This window comes from Triticum aestivum, chromosome 7A (assembly GCF_018294505.1).
Source record: "Triticum aestivum cultivar Chinese Spring chromosome 7A, IWGSC CS RefSeq v2.1, whole genome shotgun sequence".
NCBI classification, from domain to species: Eukaryota; Viridiplantae; Streptophyta; class Magnoliopsida; order Poales; family Poaceae; genus Triticum; species Triticum aestivum.
Window position 1 is genome coordinate 571,336,687 of NC_057812.1, and position 14,883 is coordinate 571,351,569.

The 14,883-nt window shown below is 45.1% G+C and overlaps 1 protein-coding gene across 3 annotated transcripts; it reads right to left on the reverse strand.

Annotated features, from left to right (window-relative positions):
• Positions 1–1,226: 1,226 nt before the first annotated feature.
• On the reverse strand, positions 1,227–10,524 carry LOC123148334 (alpha/beta hydrolase domain-containing protein 17C). 3 transcript variants are annotated; one of them, XM_044567720.1, is made up of 7 exons: positions 10,054–10,524; positions 8,292–8,328; positions 7,928–8,164; positions 7,810–7,857; positions 6,775–7,205; positions 6,576–6,663; positions 1,227–1,245 (listed from the first exon to the last, which is right to left on the reverse strand). In XM_044567720.1, exons 1-6 carry the CDS (start codon positions 10,374–10,376, stop codon positions 6,588–6,590), a joined length of 1,152 nt encoding a protein of 383 aa, XP_044423655.1. In that variant the 5' UTR covers positions 10,377–10,524; the 3' UTR covers positions 1,227–1,245; positions 6,576–6,587. The 3 variants fall into 3 exon arrangements, with proteins under 3 accessions (XP_044423655.1, XP_044423654.1, XP_044423653.1); XM_044567719.1 differs by lacking the exon at positions 1,227–1,245 and adding an exon at positions 5,829–6,078; XM_044567718.1 differs by lacking the exon at positions 1,227–1,245 and having other exon boundaries at positions 6,145–6,663; positions 10,054–10,522.
• Positions 10,525–14,883: the final 4,359 nt, after the last annotated feature.

The following is a 14,883-nucleotide window of genomic DNA, read 5'->3' on the forward strand; positions in this document are numbered from 1 at the left end:
TGGATCATGCATGCTTTGGTGATTTTATATCATTTGACACCACATTTGAGACTAGTAAGAGTGAAATGGCCTTTGCTCCACTCCTTGGAACCAACCATCACAAGTAGACAATAACTTTTGGGTATGCTCTATTATTTAATGAGACAACTAAATCATTTATTTGGCTCTTTGAGACCTTTATAATGGCAATATCAAGCAAGCGTTCAAGCACAATTTTACTAATCAAGACGCGACCATGGCATCAATAATTGCTTATGTATTCTGAAATACAAGCCATCTTCTTTGTTTGTGGCACATTATTTATGTTAATGCTGCTAAATTTCTCGAGCATATAATTCATAAGCATCTTGAGAAGTTACCACCTGATTTTAAAAGATGTGTGTAGAAAGACATATCCTAGTTTCATGTAAAAAAGAAGTGGCTTGAACTTTGAGGACAACAAATAGATGGAAAATTTATATGGCCTCGGGAAAAGGTGGATGCTATCTACTGCGTCTCTTTTAAAGTCGATATGACCTCGACTAAAAGGAGCGACGGTACGAATAATCTCTTGAAGAAAAATATTTCGTATGAAAATCGGTCTTTCATAACTCCTTGTAGAATGTGAGAAGGTTTCTGTTAGTCTTCGTAAAAATGAGTTGGTAAAGATTTTAATTCACATGTAAAGAAACGGATTTATTGCATCCCAAACTTCTCTTTCTTGAAGACCACAGCTGAATCATATACAAGTAGGGTGTACTCAGAGTTTGAGAAACAATTTAAAAGAAATTTGTCATTGTATTATAAATTGATACAAATTGAGTGCTCAGTATTGACATATGACCATTACATGTTTTGCAGAAAATACGAATTCATATGTATGTATACATGTTTTAAATTGCAAATGTGGTTTCATAAAATATGGCATCCATATGTTATAAGTATATTGTGCGAGCATGTCTTCAAAGTCTTCAATACTTAGCCGCCCTCGAGACCGGGACGCCATTTCCGCCTTCATCGCCGACCTTCGCTCGATGGCTGTCCGCCTATCGCCGCCGCCACCGCCGCCTCCTCCAGAGCCTGACTAGATGCTTGGTGTTCCTCTTCGGCTTTGGCTCCGACCTTGGCCGTGCAGCTTTCTTTGTTGTTTCTTAGGGCTTGTTGAGCTGTGCCCTCAGCAGAACCCTTTGGTTATCTTATTGTGTTTTGTGGGTGCGTCTGTCCTGAACTGGTACTTGTATGTGTGCTCTTGGCGGTTTGCTTTATCTATAAAGCGGGGCGAAAGCCTTTTTCGGTAAGCCTTCAATACGAATGATGTTTTCATTTGCCATCGTAATATACACTAAACAGAAGGACAAAATATGCAAAAAGAGAATTTTATATTAAGAAACAATTGAAACTGCATGTTACACGTATCTCATAATCATGAAAGATGGCATCCGCTACAATGAAGTGATCACTATCAAAAGAACTTATGAATGATTTGGAGAACTTCATTGAAGTTGGACTTGGAAGCACATAATCATTTAAGCGAAGATGCAAGAAATTTTGGTTTAGAGTTCCTCGGGCGATAGAAGGCGCCAACGGTAAACAATCATGGTCAAAGGTTGCCATACACATCATTTTCCAAGGTTGACATCACAGGATTAGCATATCCTCCGTGTATATAGATAGTTTGCCATTTGCCTTTTTATCACCCAAGGACTCGAAACGATATTGTACCTTTTAAAGTGCCTGTAGCACATTCAGTCAAAACTAGCAGAACCTCATGGGTTTTTTCTTGCATCTTACATATAGTATTATCGAATGTACAACTTATCAATGGCCTTTTTTGAAATCGTCAAGTTCTTTTGATAACACAAACACTTCAATGAATGGATGCCACCCTTCATGAGATACATGCAACATGTGTTTTCAAACTTACCTTCCTACTTGTTTCTCAATTAAAAAAAAATTGCACATGTTGTCCTTCTCTTCATTATATGTTGTGATGGCAAAACGAAACATTATCGATATTGAAAACTTCAAAGGCACACTTGCACAATATACCTAGATATGGATGCATATTTTATCATTTTGGTATAAAATGTGTATGCATAACTATGAATTGGTACTTTGTGCAAGAACTTGTAATGGTCATATCTGCACTGCTGAATACAACCATTGCTCCATGATCATTGCACTTTTGCATAACTATATATGTCAAGATTGGCATTGGTTTGTACTCCCTCCGTCCTATAATGTAAGACGTTTTTTGATACTAGGACAGAGGGAGTGACAGTTTACAAGACAATGAAAATTGTCTTTTAAAATTCTTCCTCAAATTCTAAATGCACTCTCTTTGTATATGTTCAACTACATTCTTCAGCATAATTTGAGATATTTTTTCACGTGAATTCAAATCTTCATCAAACTTAATTTCACAAAGATTAGCGAAAACCCTCTCACATTCTACAGGGAGAAGCAGGACCTCATCGACGTGTTCCAGCAGCTCTACGCGCTCCGAGGCCGTGGTTTCAGCTGCCTTAACCAGGCGCTCCTCACGCTGCTGCCCAAGCGCGCGGACGCTCGCTGTCTTGGAGACTACAGGCCGATAAGCCTCATCCACCTCGTCGCCAAGATCTTCGCGAAGGTCCTCTCGCTGCGTCTCGCGCCCAAGCTCAATGCCCTCGTCAGCGTGAACCAGAACGCGTTCATCCCTGGACGCTCGTTGCATGACAACTTCGTCCTCGTCCGACAGTCCGCGCGCCTACTCCATCAGCTCAAGGCCCCCCTGCTTGCTGTTGAAGCTCGACTTGGCACAGGCCTTCGACTCGATCAGCTGGCCGTTCCTCTTCGAGGTATTGCGCCAATACGGATTCGGCAACCGTTTCCTGGACTGGCTGGCCATTCTGCTTTCGTCGGCCAGCACCAAGGTGCTCCTGAACGGCAAGCCTGGCCCGACCATTTGGCATCACTGCGGGTTTCGACAGGACGACCCCCTCTCGCCCCAGCTATTTGTCCTCGCGGTCGACACGCTTAGCCGTCTCCTTCGCCGAGCCACCGAGACGGGCATCTTGCAGCAGCTTCAACCGCGGCGCCCGATCCCGGCCGTCTTGCTATATGCGGACGATGTGATCCTATTTTGCCACCCCACTCCGGGCGGCACCATGGCAGTGAAAGGAGTCCTGCAGCTCTTCGGACGCGCGTCGGGCCTCCAGGTGAACTTCCTGAAGAGCTCTGCCACACTCATCTGCTGCGACGCCGACGACATGGCGCCCATCATCGCGCACTTGGCTGCCCCATCGTGGACCTGCCTATCACATATCTTGGCATCCCGCTCACGATCAAGCGCCCATCCGCTGCCCTGCTCCAACCGGTGGTTGACAAAACTGCTGGCATGCTGCCTACCTGGAAGGCGTGCCTCATGAACAAGGCTGGCCGCCTTGCTTTTGTCAAGGCCGTGCTCAGCGCCATCCCCATCCACCAGCTGCTGGCGCTAGCACCACCGAAGCGGATCATCAAGGCGCTGGAGAAGATACAGAGGGGATTCCTTTGGGCCGGACGCGCCGAAGCCAACGGCGGCCACTGCCATGTCAACTGGCGGCGCGTCGCACGGCCAATCTTGCTTGGAGGACTTGGTGTCCACGACCTCGAGCGCACAGGCCTCGCCCTTCGCACACGTTGGCTGTGGCTAAGCCGCACCGACAGCGCCAGGGCTTGGAGTGGTCTTGACCTGCAGTTCTTCGCCGACGAGCGCGCCTTTTTCTTTGCCTCGACCACCATGCAGATAGGCAACGGCCAGCTCGCCTTGTTCTGGGAGGACTGCTGGATTGACGGACGCTCCGTCAGCGAGATCGCGCCGGCGTTATACTCTTGCATCCCCAAGAGACGCCGCAAGCTGCGAACGGTGGCGGATGGCCTTCAGGCCAACAATTGGGCGCGCGACATACAGGGCAACGTTGGGATTCAAGAGATCAGCGAGTACCTGCAACTCTGGCACATGATTGAGCACACAACGCTCTCCGCCGAGCCAGATCATCTACTCTGGAAGTGAAGCTCCAAAGGCACCTACACCGCGCAGTTCGCCTACCTTGCCATGTTCCACGGATCCACCGCATGTGATGCTTGGAAGCTCAATTGGAAATGTTGGGCGCCGCCCCGGGTACGCTTCTTCCATTGGCTCGCCCACTTAGACCGGTGTTGGACTGCTGACCGCCTCGCCCGTCGCGGCTTGCAGCACCCCGCGTGCTGCCCACTTTGTGACCAGGCGCCGGAGACCCTCTAGCATCTCCTCCTCGTCTGCCCGTTCTCCCGGCAGGTATGGTATGAAATCCTGAGCTGGCTAAGGGTTCCCTGCAACCCACCTGATGGCGAGCCATCAACCAACACCTAGTGGCTCTCCGTGCGGCAGCACACGCCCAAGCCTATGCGCAAGGGCCTCGCCTTGGCGACACTACTCATTCCTTGGATGCTATGGAAGCATCGGAACGACTGCGTCTTCGACAGAGCCAGCCCTTCTATAGCTACGCTACTGGATAAAATCAAAGAGGAGGCGACCCTTTGGGCCAGAGCCGGAGCGTTGGGCCTGCGTGCCCTCATTCCCCAAACCTAGGATGTACATTAATTGCAGCACCCTCACCCTGTATAACTGCCTCCTAGGAGGATGTAACTGAAACCCCTTCCTTTTCAATGCAATGAAATGCAAATCTTCTGCATTTTCTCGGAAAAAAAAACATTCTACAGGGAGTTCTGAAAGACTAAGTTTCCCAGAAAATCTTTTCTTGACGACATTATGCATTCCTTTGGTCCTTTTGAGTAGAGGTCGTATCAATTGTGTAAAAGAATCATGATAGGTAGCATTCCATTTTTTCCAAAAAACTTATAGGTTTACCATCCGTTGTCCTCAAGATTGTACTCGCACAACAAGTCAAGCCACTTGTTGTTGAAGTAAAACTCTTCGTACACGCATCTTTAAAATCAGGTACAAACTTCTCATGATGCTTATGATACATGTGCATTAAGATAAATGTGTCACAAATAAAGACGATGGTTTGTATTTCAGAATATATAAGTTGTTGCCCATGCCATGGCCGCATCTTGATTAATGAAAATATGTTTGGATGTTTGCTTAACATTGACAAAAGGTCTCAGGTAGACAAACATAACAGAGCAGACCCAAAAGTTATTGTCAGTTTATGTTGGAACAAAATTTCGTTCTTTATGCAGTGGTTAAATGCCCCAATCGATTTTGTCATCGATAATTGAAACAATGGGAAGTACATACAAGTCACAAAGAATTTAACACAAATAGTAGAAATAACTGAAGAAGACATCATGTCCAACGGGCTTCTGAGTTTCTATTCACTACCTACTATCTAACAAGGAACCAGCTAAAACTCTTGAAATGTACTACAAATTAGAAGGAAAAAATGACCCATTCACACTAACGCATGAGGTAGATACAAAAGAAGCCCATTGGAATTGGATAAACTACTTTGGAAAAAGGCGACGACTAAGTGATGTTGTACAACTACTTCAAAATTCATTTGTTTTTCCCCGAAATAGGATGTTTTGTACCTAAATTTCCTAAAAACTATGATGTCAAACGATGTTAGCTTCAATTATGATAGCTTACAAATTTCTTGTTCATAATTTCAATCATTTTGCAATTGTCTACAACATCTACAACACCAAATTTCTTGTTCATAATTTCAATCATTTTACAAATTTCAATGATCCTTAAGTCGAACTTTATAGTTTTGACCAAATTATAGAAAGAAGTATCAACATCTACAACACCAAATCAATATCATTAGACATCATGAAATATATTTTCACACTATTTATTTGGTACAGTATAATTTGATATATTTTTATATGAAGATGGTGAAATATTATGAGTTTAGACTTAGGACAAAATATATCTGAGAGAGTAATAACCAGCCACAACAATTAACATGCAAGCTGTTCTTGCATGATTCTCTAGCAAGTATGTGTCCGTCCTAGTTTACATGTCATCCTTGTATTTCGAGTTTTAATTACATTGACAGTGACCCACATTTCATTGGTCAGACTGATGGTCATACTTGAACCTCAAATGTGCAGGCACCATGTAAACTGCGACGGAGGGAGTATATATTGTATTAATAGAGAAACAGGATAGCTAGAACATGAGCGTTGAACTGAACAAAGATGATGATTACATTGAATGATCCAGTGATTCGTTTCAAGCTCAAGCTCTATGACAAAGCAATCAAGTGACATAAATCCATATTTGAAGAGAACTTTCCAGAGGGAAGACACAAATTCCCAGTTTAGTTATCTATCAAATGTTTCTATGAAAAAGAAAAACTACGACAGTGTAATGATACAACAACTTATGTACAGTGTAACAATGGTGTTGCTTCATACTCCGTGGGAGTAGCATTGTTGATGTGCCAAATGAATGGCTTTGAAAACTCAGGGGGTCGGGAATGAATGATCATTTCTTCTCACGAAACAATTCAGTGTGCATAACCCTCACCCAAACCAATATACCTTCCACAGCAAAACTAAAAACACCCAATGGAATAGATTATACAGATGAAATAAATACAGATACTATCAAAACTAACCTTCCACTATTTTCAGCTCCCGGAAGTGGAAGTTACTTTGAAGCAGTCAATATTGCACAATTTAACCGACCTCATCATCCCTCCAAAGCTGTCACACAATTCATTGCAAGAGTCAAGAAGACAAGACAAGCATATGTCCTGTAACAGGAATCCACATTAAACAGTAAAACAAACAGAGTGCATGTAAGAATATACAGACCGGTCAATGCTTTTCCGTGGCTTATCAGATTGATCCACACTAGCCCGTGGTTTGTCAGGATGATCTACACTCTTTCTGCCTTTATCCTTCCTATCTATGCTGCTCCTTGGTTTCTCCCGTCGGTCTGTACTCCGCCTGTGATCAGTGCTTGACCTTGATTTGTCCCTCACATCCGTGCTTTTTCTTGAACTCTCCATACTTTCAGATCCTGTTTCAAGATCTGAAGGGCCTGAACTTTCTGGAGATTCATCTTTCAGTGGTGGGGACTTCTCTATGGCTGTGACGAACTTCTTTAGGTGCTTAATGTATTCGGGATAGAGTTCCAAATTACAATGGTTCCCACCTTTGACCCACAAAGGCTCATACTTCACTTTGGACAGTTCCCACAGTGCTCTCCCATGAGAACAGTCAACAACATCATCAGCCGTACCCTGCAGATGAAATAGTTTTAATGCCATAAATAGGTGAGGGAATATTGATGTTGCTATGGAACAGGCATCTCTTCCCAAAACACCATAATCAGAAATTGTTAAATTTCCGTCCAAGGAAAGAGTTGTACTCTTCAAAAGGAAAGGACAGTCACATAGGCATTACAACAGTACAGCTATGTTGAACTTAATCTATCGCTTTACATGTGATTGTTTTACTAATTACATTATATGATGCCAAATGAATATTCTTAAAACTTATAAGACCGGTGAGTGAATAGGTGAACTGGCTGTTGGACAGGCAAACCAGCAGGTTGACCGATGAAGCAACAGCCTGGCGGCTGGGGTCATCGGTTCGGTTTTTAGAACTGTGCTAGAAGCATCTAACTTGAAACATATTTGAAGAGAATGGAGAAAACAATATAGAGATAATCAAATCTAAAAAGGGCTCCAATCCATCCCCGCGCCACCAAACTGGTACGGGACCAACTATTGATTTCCTTTTCATAGGAGGAAAGAACACCACCAAAATTAAAATACAAAAGCATTTCATGTCATATGGAGTTTTAAGACCTTTAGGGAATCTTGCTGTCACTAGAATACTCACATGGATTACTAACACGGGGCATTTGACCAATGTAACTTTGTCAATGTTCTGCAAACAAAAATATAGGGATCAGATCAAGGAAAAGATGAAACTGAAAGAAACAAAGTAAAATAATCACCTTATATATGTCAAACCAGTATGTATGTTTCACAGGATACATTACTCTCAAGCCAGACGAAATTGGACTATGTAGAACCACTGCTCTCAAATGAGGCAAACGAGATGCCAAATCTAAAGTAGGGCCACTGCCAACTGATTGACCATACAGAATGATGTTTTCCTCGGAGGCCCCATAAGTTTCTATGAGACACCTATAAGCGGCCTCTATGTCTGCATAAGTGTTCTGCTCACTTGGCTGCAGAATCAAATAGAAATAAATCAAGTCAGCTATGCAAACCGATGGTAGCTGAACCTCTTAAAACAGAAAGCAAAGGGGAAGAGGAGAGGAAAAGTACTTTCCTAGAAAAAGATTGAGTCTATACCTTCCCAGATGATTGCCCATATCCAGAATAATCATAACTGTAAAAGTGGGAAAGAATATACTTCATTAGTTACTGTGTGAAGCCAAAATGGGTATTAGGATCAGTGAAATATATGTGACACTGCCAGCAGGATCATGACTGGTAAGTATCAACTATCAACAGTATCAAATGGAAGAACATACATATCATAAACACAAACACAGAGCTTAAATCAAGTACAGTAATATATAAGAATTCTCCTTGAAATTTGCATGACCTATTGTAGCTGCCACGCGTCAAAGCAACAACTGGTCTACTCTATATTATAAGGTCAAGGAAACTAGAGATAGACCCTTTGGAAAGTCAAATATGCAAACAGATGAAAGAAAGGACAAACTGGCATTGGAGCTATAAGACAGATACAAATGGTGTTCACTACTCAACTGAAAAAAAAATGGCTACTCAAACAAGATAAGCTGGAGACACGATAGAGCAATTGTTCATTGCTCCACACCACACGATTTGAAACTGGGTATGCCTAATATCAACTGGACAACTCAATTAATCTAACCAGTAAACAGCTCATCTGGCAGTCTATCAATTATAAACATAGTAACTGATCAGGAGTGCCCAATTCCCTCATCAAAAGCCTGACCCACTCAAATGAGTAGATGGAACAGAAGCTACCAACAAAAGCTCCTTCATTTATTCACTACTACCTACAATAGTTCTAATCAAAGTGCCCAAGTGGGAATTCATTACTTTATCAAGAACAAACCAAATTACCCCCCCCCCCCGGGGGGGGGGGGGGGGGGTATCCATTAAACAGAAGAACGAAACAAATCTATAGCTAAAACTTCTGGACAAACCTAACCAATTTTGCAGGTACAACAGAAACGATAACTATAATAATTATACAAGAATCTAATTAGAAGTGAAGTAAAAAGAAAGTAAAAACCCTGTCCTCATCGTTAACAGTATAAGATCCCTATACTAGGAAAAATAAATATCCAAACGGAGCAAACAACAATGATGCAAACCTTTTGTTTTTTTATTTTTCCGCACGGCAAGAAACTTAATATTGGTAATAAAAAAGAACATATGAATGTGCCAATGAGGCATTCAGATTGTGGCCAAAAATGGCGACCACCAAACTACATTCCGACACAATGGATCTTCAGTCCTTACCAACTGAATTATTTAAGGTAGGATCAGAAGATTCACAATTCAACACTAGAATCCAAATGTTTCATTTTGCGTGCACAGATACGAGAATTTTCAAACGACTCTAGCAGTGACAATGACATAAAGTAGACGTTCCCACCACTGACTAGCACAGCACACTAACATCCAAACTTTCCAATCAGTCCTAAATCCTCTAACATTTATTAGAAAAATAATGATCGACTTCAATCAAATCAACCAATTATTGACCAGACTGGCCTAGTCTTCGGACCACCCAGCCGATAACAACGGCCTCGCAGACATTCCCATGGGTTCAACAACCTCAATCAAATCACAAAAGTATCTAACGACTAATACTACTTTCCATGAAGGCGTGGATGCACAACCAACCGCCAGCACGACCTTGAAGATTGAACTTCCATCGACGTTTTACGGAACAACAGGGCCCAAACGTTCCTAAGCATACCCCAACAAGCAAAACCCAAGCAGTCAAGTTCTACTAAATCCAATTCCTTCCACCCTACTAATCGAGCAACCTGACAGTAGCAGCACCGTAATTCATAGCGAAACATTACTAACAGATGGGAGACGTACGCACCCCATGAGGTTGACGTTGAGGTGTGAGCTGAGCTCGACGAAGAGCTCGTACATCTGGCCCAGGTCGGCGGCGTTGCCGTGGGAGTAGAGCAGCGTGAGGCGCGCCCCGGGCTGGCGCACGTACATGGCCACCACCTCCGAGCCGCGCTTGGTCGGCAGCCGCCGCGCCTCCACGCCGCCCCGCCGGGGCACCCCGCTGAGCTCCACCACCGCGCCGTCCGCGGCCGCGGCCGCCGGCGAGGGCGGGGGCTCGACGCCGTACGACGGCGGGGAGGGCGGGAAGAAGGCGAAGCGCGCCGCCACCGTGGAGGCGACGGCGCCCATCGCCGCGCTCGCCGGCCGCTAGGGCTGGGATTCGGGGAGGCGGGGGCGGGGGCGGCGGAGGCCGAGGAGGAGGAGCGGGGAGGGTGGAGAGATGCGGGGGCGTGGCGAGTTCGGTATTTTAATGGGGGCGGCTCCGTCTTCGCGGAAGCTGCTGCGATCGGAGGGGAAAAGGGAACGGGGACAGCGGCGGAGGTGGTTTTGTTAAGCTGCGGGTGGGGCCTCCCGGTCGAGTGGTGGTTAGAGTGGCTAATGATCCCAGCCAGATCAAGGGTTATCATTAGGGCTTTGGAAAAAAAAAGTTGTCATTGGGCTCTTGAGTGGTGGATCATGTGTGTTTGTGGCTAATTTGGAAGAGTTTAGGGCGTGTAACGAAAATTTGGTCACCATGCGATGTAGCCAAGACGTTCCCGGTGAGTCGACGCATTCCCTCGCCTCCGATCACCGATCCGACGGTCGGGTGGCGCGGACCTTATTTTTCCCTCTCGGTGTTTGTTTGTTTTCTTGTGTTTTTCGTCGCTTTCTTTCTAGAGAGCGGCAGCATGGTGGTGAAAAGGTAGGCGTCTTTTTTCAACGTCGATGTGGAGCCAGTGAAGGTGCCTTATGGCGGGTCTGGTTGTCTAGATTCCATGAGGTTTTGTGTTCCTACTCTATCTTCAACCATGTCTGTCAAGTTTGGAGTACGTCTCTAGTCGATGTTTAAATGGCTAAGCCTTGGTCTCATCGTTGTAATTGAGTTTCTAATGCATTGTGTAAAGCCTATAGGTGGCGATTCAAGTATGTGTAGTTCATATTGGTAGCTAATATCTTCTTTTTTTGAGAATCACCGGGGGGAGCTCCCCACCTGAATATATTGCTCAAAACGACTGCCAGAGCAGCAGAAACAATTTACAAAGGCACGGTGCATCATGCAGAGAGGTAGGTACGCCACGAGGAGACGTCCTCCTTGTCACCCGTATCAACAAGACGATGTGACCAAAGATCTAAGTCTGCTACTAGGTTCCTAACAGTTATTACAGAACATTGATCAACATTTCTAAAGAGCATATCATTTCTCGCGGCCCATATGGAGGAAAGTAGTGCAAGAAGGACGAAAGGCCATGCGTTCTTGGGCAGGTGGTGAGGCAGTGGAACGTCCCAAAGTTCATTGAGGTCTTCATCTTGAGGCAGAATGCCAACTCTCTACCAGATTCTATTGGCGAGGGGGCAAGAGATGAAGAGGTGAGTGGAGTCTTCCGGTAGCGTGGCACACCGTGTGCATAAGTCCGAGGGGATTATGTTCTTCTGGGTAAGGTTCACGGCGGTGTTTAGGCGATCCTTAAAGAGTAGCCAAGCGAAGATCTTGATCTTGCGTGAAGCCTTGGTGTTCCAGATGAGGGGAGCAATGAGGTCCGTTTCTGGCCTTGCCATAATGGTGCCGTAAGCTTGCTTGGTGGAGAATGTTGGAAATATGCCCTAGAGGCAATAATAAAAGGATTATTATTATATTTCCTTGTTCATGATAATTGTCTTTTATTCATGCTATAATTGTGTTATCCGGAAATCGTAATACATGTGTGAATACATAGACACCAACATGTCCCTAGTAAGCCTCTAGTTGACTAGCTCGTTGATCAACAGATAGTCATGGTATCCTGACTATGGACATTGGATGTCATTGAGAACGAGATCACATCATTAGGAGAATGATGTGATGGACAAGACTCAATCCTAAACATAGCACAAGATCGTATAGTTCGTTTGCTAGAGTTTTTCCAATGTCAAGTATCTTTTCCTTAGACCATGAGATCGTGTAACTCCCGGATACCGTAGGAGTGCTTTGGGTGTACCAAATGTCACAACGTAACTGGATGACTATAAAGGTATACTACGGGTATCTCCGAAAGTGTCTGTTGGGTTGACACGGATCAAGACTGGGATTTGTCACTCCGTATGACGGAGAGGTATCTCTGGGCCCACTCGGTAATGCATCATCATAATGAGCTCAAAGTGACCAAGTGTCTGGTCACGGGATCATGCATTACGGTACGAGTAAAGTGACTTGCCGGTAACGAGATTGAACGAGGTATTGGGATACCGACAATCGAATCTCGGGAAAGTAACATACCGATTGACAAAGGGAATTGTATACGGGGTTGCTTGAATCCTCGACATCATGGTTCATTCGATGAGATCATCGATGAGCATGTGGGAGCCAACATGGGTATCCAGATCCCGCTGTTGGTTATTGACCGAAGAGCCATCTCGGTCATGTCTACATGTCTCCCGAACCCGTAGGGTCTACACACTTAAGGTTCGGTGACGCTAGGGTTGTAGAGATATGAATATGCAGTAACTCGAAAGTTGTTCGGAGTCCCGGATGAGATCTCGGATGTCACGAGGAGTTCCGGAATGGTCCGGAGGTGAAGAATTATATATAGGAAGTGCTGTTTCGGCCATTGGGAGAGTTTCGGGGGTCACCGATATTGTACCGGGACCACCGGATGGGTCCCGGGGGTCCACCGGGTGGGACCACCCATCCCGGAGGGCCCCATGGGCTGAAGTGGGGAGGGGAACCAGCCCATAGTGGGCTGGTGCGCCCCCTTGGCCCACCCCCTGCGCCTAGGGATGGAAACCCTAGGGTGGGGGGGGGCGCCCCACTTGCCTTGGGGGCAACTCCACCCTTGGCCGCCGCCCCCCTAGGAGATCCAATCTCCTAGGGCCAGCGCCCCCCCTTGGGGAGCCTATATAAAGGGGGGGAGGGGCAGCCGCATCCTTGACTCTTGGCGCCTCCCTCTCCCCTGCTACACCTCTCCCTCTCGCAGAAGAACGGCAAAGCCCTGCTGCGGTGACTGCTGCATCCACCACCACGCCGTCGTGCTGCTGGATCTTCATCAACCTGTCCTCCCCCCTTGCTGGATCAAGAAGGAGGAGACGTCACGCTGACCGTACATGTGTTGAACACGGAGGTGTCGTCCGTTCGGCGCTAGGATCTCCGGTGATTTGGATCACGTCGAGTACGACTTCCTCATCCCCGTTCTTTGAACGCTTCCGCGCGTGATCTACAAAGGTATGTAGATGCAATCCGATCACTCGTTGCTAGATGAACTCATAGATGGATTTTGGTGAAACCGTAGGAAAATTTTTGTTTTCTGCAACGTTCCCCAACAGTGGCATCATGAGCTAGGTCTATGCGTAGTTCTCTTTGCACGAGTAGAACACAATTTGTTGTGGGCGTAGATGTTGTCAACTTTCTTGCCGCTACTAGTCTTATTTTGCTTCAGCAGTATTGTGGGATGAAGCGGCCCGAACCAACCTTACACATACGCTTACGTGAGACCGGTTCCACCGACTGACATGCACTAGTTGCATAAGGTGGCTGGCAGGTGGCTGTCTCTCCCACTTTAGTTGGAGCGGATTCGATGAAAAAGGTCCTTATGAAGGGTAAATAGAAGTTGACAAATCACGTTATGGCTTTCACGTAGGTAAGAAAACGTTCTTGCTAGAACCCTATTGCAGCCACGTAAAACTTGCAACAACAATTAGAGGACGTCTAACTTGTTTTTGCAGCAAGTGTTTTGTGATATGATATGGCCAAAGTTGTGATGAATGATGAATGATATATATATATGTGATGTATGAGATGTTCATGCTATTGTAATGGGAATCACGACTTGCATATCGATGAGTATGACAACCGGCAGGAGCCATAGGAGTTGTCTTTATTTTTTGTATGACCTGTGTGTCATTGAGAAACGCCATGTAAATTACTTTACTTTATTGCTAATCGTGTTAGCCATAGTAGTATAAGTAATAGTTGGCGAGCAACTTCATGGAGACACGATGATGGAGATCATGGTGTCATGCCGGTGACAAGATGATCATGGAGCCCCAAGATGGAGATCAAAGGAAGCTATATGATACTGGCCATATCATGTCACTATTATTTGATTGCATGTGATGTTTATCATGTTTTTGCATCTTGTTTACTTAGAACGACGGTAGTAAATAAGATGATCCCTCATAATAATTTCAAGAAAGTGTTTCCTCTAACTGTGCGCCATTGCGACAGTTTGTTGTTTCGAAGCACCACGTGATGATCGGGTGTGATAGATTCCAATGTTCACATACAACGGGTGTAAGACAGATTTACACATGCGAACACTTAGGTTGACTTGACAAGCCTAGCATGTACAGACATGGCCTTGGAACACAGAAGACCGAAAGGTCGAGCATGAGTCGTATAGAAGATACGATCAACATGAAGATGTTCACCGATGTTGACTAGTCCGTCTCACATGATGATCGGACACAGCCTAGTTAACTCGGATCATGTTATACTTAGATGACTGGAGGGATGTCTATCTGAGTGGGAGTTCATTGAATAATTTGATCAGATGAACTTAATTATCATGAACTTAGTCTAAAATCTTTACAACATGTATTGTAGATCAAATGGCCAACGTTGTCCTCAACTTCAACGCGTTCCTAGAGAAAACCAAGCTGAAAGACGATGGCAGCAACTATACGG

What these genes read in the sequence shown, in the direction of transcription:
- LOC123148334 (XM_044567720.1), bottom strand. Translation starts at nt 10,376, where the DNA reads ATGGGCGCCGTCGCCTCCACGGTGGCGGCGCGCTTCGCCTTCTTCCCG. An exon ending in ACTGGTTTGACATATATAAG is followed by an intron (nt 7,858 to 7,927) that starts GTGATTATTTTA and finishes TTTTGTTTGCAG; the next exon opens with AACATTGACAAAGTTACATT. An exon ending in GCCCCGTGTTAGTAATCCAT is followed by an intron (nt 7,206 to 7,809) that starts GTGAGTATTCTA and finishes TTTCATCTGCAG; the next exon opens with GGTACGGCTGATGATGTTGT.